This window comes from Scleropages formosus, chromosome 13 (assembly GCF_900964775.1).
Source record: "Scleropages formosus chromosome 13, fSclFor1.1, whole genome shotgun sequence".
NCBI lineage: Eukaryota > Metazoa > Chordata > Actinopteri > Osteoglossiformes > Osteoglossidae > Scleropages > Scleropages formosus.
This window is the reverse complement of record NC_041818.1, coordinates 15,050,627-15,056,578: the sequence shown is the minus strand read 5'-3', so window position 1 is coordinate 15,056,578 and position 5,952 is coordinate 15,050,627. Positions and strand designations below refer to the sequence as shown.

The 5,952-nt window shown below is 38.1% G+C and overlaps 1 protein-coding gene across 1 annotated transcript; it reads left to right on the top strand.

Annotated features, from left to right (window-relative positions):
* The first annotated feature begins 941 nt into the window (after nucleotides 1–941).
* On the top strand, nucleotides 942–4,031 carry LOC108929670 (uncharacterized). Its single transcript, XM_029257516.1, has 6 exons — nucleotides 942–984; nucleotides 1,515–1,865; nucleotides 2,123–2,473; nucleotides 2,964–3,074; nucleotides 3,185–3,225; nucleotides 3,609–4,031. The coding sequence occupies exons 1-6, from the start codon at nucleotides 942–944 to the stop codon at nucleotides 3,732–3,734; spliced, it is 1,023 nt and encodes a 340-aa protein (XP_029113349.1). The 3' UTR covers nucleotides 3,735–4,031.
* The last annotated feature ends 1,921 nt before the right edge of the window (nucleotides 4,032–5,952 follow it).

Genomic DNA, 5,952 nt, shown 5'->3' with positions numbered 1-5,952 from the left:
CTTCATTTCCAGCAAGCTTGACTACTGCAAATCCTCGCTCTCTGGTTGCCCTGCTTACTTAGTACTTGGATCCCAGGGTTTTTTTTTTCTCCTCTTCCTTGCAGTTGGGAATTTTTTTTCCCTCTCCACTGTTTCTAGCTCTCTTATCCAATTAGTTTCCTAGGTCTGTCACATTAGTAAATGGATCACTTCTGTGTAGCCAATTATTCCACATATTTCACCTGTGTCTTCATTATGGTGATACTACACTGCCATACATTGATTCATATTTAATGTAAAACAGTCACACCGCTGTTACATAGCCCTACTTTAACGATTACAGTTCATGAATATAAAACGAATATAAAAATCACATTTTTCACATTACAAAAATTAAAATGGCTCGTATGTGGTTAAATGTGATCACTGATTTCTATTAGAAATATAAATATATTCTGAAAACTGACACAATGCATGCAGCATGAGTATGGAAGTCTAATAGCCTAAATAGAATGCATACATTAAGAAAAGTATTAGAAAAGTATTGGCAGTCATTTAAAATTCTTTTTATTGTAATTATTGTATGAATCATGCCGTCATACATTGAACTGCAGAGCATACATTATTTTTTTAAACAAAATGTATAAATCTTTGTATTTTATGATGTCTTTCATGAATGCCATTGTCTTGCATTTCTGCGTCACAAATCATGTACAACCTTTTCTGAATGTAAATTTCAATGTTATTGTTTTAGCTGCCCATAAGTGGTAAACAGCCAAGTTCCGTTCAAAGATTCTAACTATAGAAGGCAGTGGGTGTGTATATTACTGCAACTTTGGCAAATGACAGGTCAGCCAATCATACGTTAGACTGGTTGACACAAAGGTTAACAGAGTATTCTGTCCCGCACCTCGTCATTCTTACCTGGCAGGCTATTACACCAGATATAACAGAACACAAAAATGATAGGACCGATCACTGCCGTGGTGCTGCTGTTTCATCCAGGTATGGAATTGTTTCTTTTCAGCACAGGATATAATAATGGAGTGTTTGACTGACACAATGTATTATAGGTTGTAAATTATTTGTATTGGGCTGCATAAAATGTAACTGATCTCCACAGAGTAACAATAATGCCATACATGGGTAGAACACTGTCACAGCAGATAGAGCTTGGGCCTTGGGGCTCCTTGTTTATTGGTTCCACCATAACTTCGGGTGCAGCTCGGTCTGTTTCGTGTTCTGCCTGTGTTCATTTGGATTTCCTCTGTTTCTTCCCACAGTGCAAAGGTGTAAAGCTATGCATTTCAGCTAAAATGATCATTCTAAATTACTCTTAGCTAGTGTTTGAGTGTAATTGTCCTGTGAGGGACTGGGGCTAGTCTAGTGTCCTGTCCATGGTGTAGCCTTCCTCATGCTGTTCTACGAGGGCTGGCGTTGGACAGGTGTAATCCTGCACTGGAAAAAGCAGTTATTGATGCAGAATATAATGCAGTGTTTCATCAGACACACTCTAGGCATTTCTTTCCCTTCAGGCTTGACTTTTGCCATGCTCTCTCAGAGTGATGTGGTGAAGACCTTCCAACTTGGAGACAATGTCACTCTAATGTGTACCATATCTGTGGGAGCCGGAAGTTATTTCTACTGGTTCAAGCAGCTGGTGGGGCACCCTCCTCAGTGCATACTATCTCTCTATGTTCACTCAAGTGACCCTGTGTTCTACGGGGAATTCGAGAAAGATCGTCGCTTTATTCTGCAAAAAAACCAGACCAGCATGGGGCTCACAATTTTAAATGCAAAAGCCACCGACGCAGGACACTATTACTGCTGCACACGGAGCTATGAGCACATATTCTTTGCGAAAGGTGTCTTCCTGACATATGAGGGTAAGAGAAAGAATAATTAAATCAAATACTGCTGGTCAAAATTTCTGATATGTAAAGATTGAATTTTGCTACAATATATTTAGAAATAATTTGTTGGAAAAAAGAATGCAAAATAAAGAACATTGGGCTGATATTTGTAAATGAAATGTTTGTACATGAAGTAACTGGATAAGGAGTTTTCCTGGATGCGTGGAAGTATTTATTCTGATGCATGTTGTGCATAGCTTTAGTACATTTTTGTTCACTTATTGTTACAGGCACAGAAACTACAAACAGATATTTTACCGAAAACCTTGTACTTGACGCAGTAAATCCAGGAGACTCGGTGACTCTGCAGTGTACAGTAGACAGTGAGACCTGTGCAGGAGAACACAGTGTTTACTGGTTCAGACACGGCTCAGGAGAATCCCTTCCGGGACTCATTTACACCCATGGAAAGAGGAGCGATGAGTGTGAGAAGAGCCCTGAGGCTGGGTCTCCTACACACGGCTGTGTCTACAGCCTCCCCAAGAGGAACCTCAGCCGCTCTGATGCTGGGATTTACTACTGTGCTGTGGCCACATGTGGGAACATACTGTTTGGAAATGGGACAAAGCTGGAAATTGAAGGTATGTAAATTGGTTTCAACATTTAGATGTTGTGATACAACATTTAGATTTTGTGTATATGTGTATACATTTTGAGTATTACATAGTGTATGTGTTGTGTACCTAATGTAAATGTAATTAAGGTAAAACCATAAAATAACTGGGAACAACCCTTCTCAAGACGATATGTTGGAAATAAGGCAGTGGTGGAATTTCTAAGTAGAAAATGGCTATAAAGTGCTACATTATTTTTGTTTTGTTTGGCATTGTTTTGAAAAAAAAAACATTTGTTGGATGAACAAATACAAATGTTTTATTATTTCTGAAAATCTACTGCAATACATATAATTAATGTAAATTTTGGAAAATTTAGGAACATCTGAGAATGGTGATTGAAAAAAATTTAGATTACAAGCTAAGTCTAATATCAATGAAGCATATAGAACATTTTTCTGTAACTGCACACTTGAAGGTGAACGAAAACATTCCTGCATCCTGTATCACATCACAGGTTCAGACCCAAAAGACCAAACAAGTCCTTTAATCGTTGTGCTGGTGGCATCTAACATCTTATGTGTAGTGATAATTGTCATCTTCTGCCTGAAAAGGACAAGAACAAAAGGTTTGTGTTGAACAGACATTGTAAAAGAAACTTTAAAGTACAGTATTTTTTTGTTACTTAATGTTTTTTTTCTTAAATTTACAATAAAGATACCTTTTTTCTTTGTCCAGCAGAAGCAAACCAGAAATTATCCCCTTTTCCAAAAACAGAGGTACAGTACAATTAATTTTAAGAGTTATTTACATTAGAGCAACTGTGAATAAACATATGTAAAAATTACTGTGTGTGATAGAAATCAATGCACATGTTGCTGGTGCGTATTATTAAAATTACTTAGTTTTGCCTGTCATCACGGGTAGGGTATAGGCCATCAGTTTGCCCCACCAAGACTTTTATCCTATGTCATCTTCATGTTATGGAAAAACTGAAGGTATAATCAATATTCATTACTATCTAATCCACTAAGTTAGTTAGCAAGACATTTTGTCTTTGGGGAATATTTTCCAGTGAAATATGAGAACACCCTCTTTTCTAATATATTTAGCAGAAGCCAAATTTTAAGTAGACTAATGATGCTGTTATTCTCAAACCCAGGAGCGACAGCAGATCAACTACGCCGAGTGCAGTTTCCCAAAGAGGAAGCCCCACACTGGGACAAGGAGGGATCAGACTGAAAGCCATGTCCTTTATTCCGGTGTTCGATACAAAGAATGGGACTAAAAACTCACAATAAAAGGAATAAACTTCACATGGGTTCATGTAGAGGGGTCAGATCAGCAGCCATACTATATATTCAGAGGTTAGAGTTGAAGAGAAAAGCACCACAGGAATAACCCAACATTTCCTCATTGTCACAATGGCATCTTATCAGAAATCCCACTAGGAAATCTCTTGAATTCAAAATCTTGTGATAACCTTAAAGGAATACATTACAAGCAATAATGTTTCCTCTAAGTGTAAATCCAGGGATTAGTCAGACTTTTATACAAGAGATTTTCAATAACACCCTCTTTTCCAATATATTTAGCAGAAACCAAATAAGTAAACAAATGATGTTCTATCAAATTCACATCATCAACAATTATAGTCTGACTTTGCCATCTAGGAGCATATGAATTACTTGAACTGCTGTGATTGTCAAGTATGTATCATTCTTCTGTGATGGTTATTTAGGTTTGCAAGAAATAATGATATTCAAATCTATATATTTAAAATAATCCATTTCTTCTTATTAATTTTAATTTTTAACTTTTTCTAAATTGTCAGTGATTGCTCTTTCCTGTTAAAACGTCCTAATATATTTTGAAGACTCCGCTTTAACATGAGTTATGGAAAGGATTTTAAAATATAATACATACACTACATATAACAATATATTAGTCATTAAAACCTGCAAAAGCACTGGACAAGAAGATATTTCAAGTATAAAAACAGAAATCGTGTTTGCTGTGTAAATATAACAAATTTTGTACCCTGAGTGATATTTTTGGCTGTTTTGGAAATGATGCTGTTAGTACTTTAACTAAGAAAGTTCAGTTTGCACTATTAATGTCTGTCTTCTTGAACTACAAATATACTTGTTGGCAAAAACTTTTAACTCTGTAGCCATGTTTGTTTTATTATTTTGTTTCTTTGCTTGCTGATTAAAATTTTATGAATGGTTCTTCTAAATACAACCCAGACCACCAAGTAACATAGGATACAATTATCACAATCAAACCCTTTTATATTACTAGACTAGACTGCATTAGGTCACCTCACCATTCTTGGGATTGTACTTCCTCACCCAGGGAACATGTATAAAGATAAAAGACAATGATCTTTAAAGCAAGTTTAACTTATTAGGAAATTCTGGTTGTGGCAAATGATTTTCTTGGGGGGTGGTGGTTTAAGCGACCAGTTACCTCCAAGTTCACTCCAGTGGTCCTCTCACTCAAGCAAATAATCTTGAACTGAATTGCATTTACCTTTATATTTCCATTTACATTTATTCCTTTACCAGATGCTTTTCTCCAAAGCGACTTCCAATGAACTCTATGTAGCACCAAGGTGACTTACACTGCTAAACACACTACTTACACTGGGTCACTCATCCACACATCAGTGGAACACACACACTCTCTCTGTCACTCACACACTATGGGTGAACCTGAACAGCATGTCTTTGGACTGTGGGAGGAAACCAGAGCACCTGGAGGAAACCAGCGCAGACATGGGAAGAACATGCAAACTCCACACAGACTGAGCGGGGATCGAACCCACATCCTCTTGCAAGGGTACTGTAATGCAGAGTTAAAGACATTAGTGAGTTAATTATTTAATTATTTCAGCACTGAAAGGAATGAGGGGGTGTGGTGGCGCAGTGGGTTGGACCACAGTCCTGCTCTCCGGTGGGTCTGGGGTTCGAGTCCCACTTGGGGTGCCTTGCGACGGACTGACGTCCTGTCCTGGGTATGTCCCTTATGCCCTGTGTTACCGGGTTGGCTCTGGTTCCCCGCGACCCCATATGGGACAAGCGGTTCTGAAAATGTGTGTGTGTGTGTGTGTGTGAAAGGAATGAACACTATACAGAATTTTGGGAGTGAAACAAATAATCATTAACTAGCATTATGGTAGGGATGTCCAGAAGATACTCTCCAGCCCCTAAGAGGCTGGGGTCCTGCCTTCAGCAGCAGAGGTGCACTGTCATCTGGGCCCTGGACTAACGCTGCAAGTGGCTGGAGATAATCTAAGAAATTACAGTACAAAGAGCAGCAGGCAGAGGAGAAAAATGTAAGGATGTGGTTGGGTGACAGGGTTGATCATAGAGCGTCCTCAACAAAAAAGCAAATCTAATCAACCAATGCAAGCAGTAATAACAGAGCAGACTGAAGAATAAAACCAAAATCGGTACCAAAGGTTAAAAAAACACCCATAATGCCATGCAGTGATTGTTATG

What these genes read in the sequence shown, in the direction of transcription:
- LOC108929670 (XM_029257516.1), top strand. Translation starts at nt 942, where the DNA reads ATGATAGGACCGATCACTGCCGTGGTGCTGCTGTTTCATCCAG. An exon ending in TGTCTTCCTGACATATGAGG is followed by an intron (nt 1,866 to 2,122) that starts GTAAGAGAAAGA and finishes TTATTGTTACAG; the next exon opens with GCACAGAAACTACAAACAGA. An exon ending in GAAAAGGACAAGAACAAAAG is followed by an intron (nt 3,075 to 3,184) that starts GTTTGTGTTGAA and finishes TTCTTTGTCCAG; the next exon opens with CAGAAGCAAACCAGAAATTA.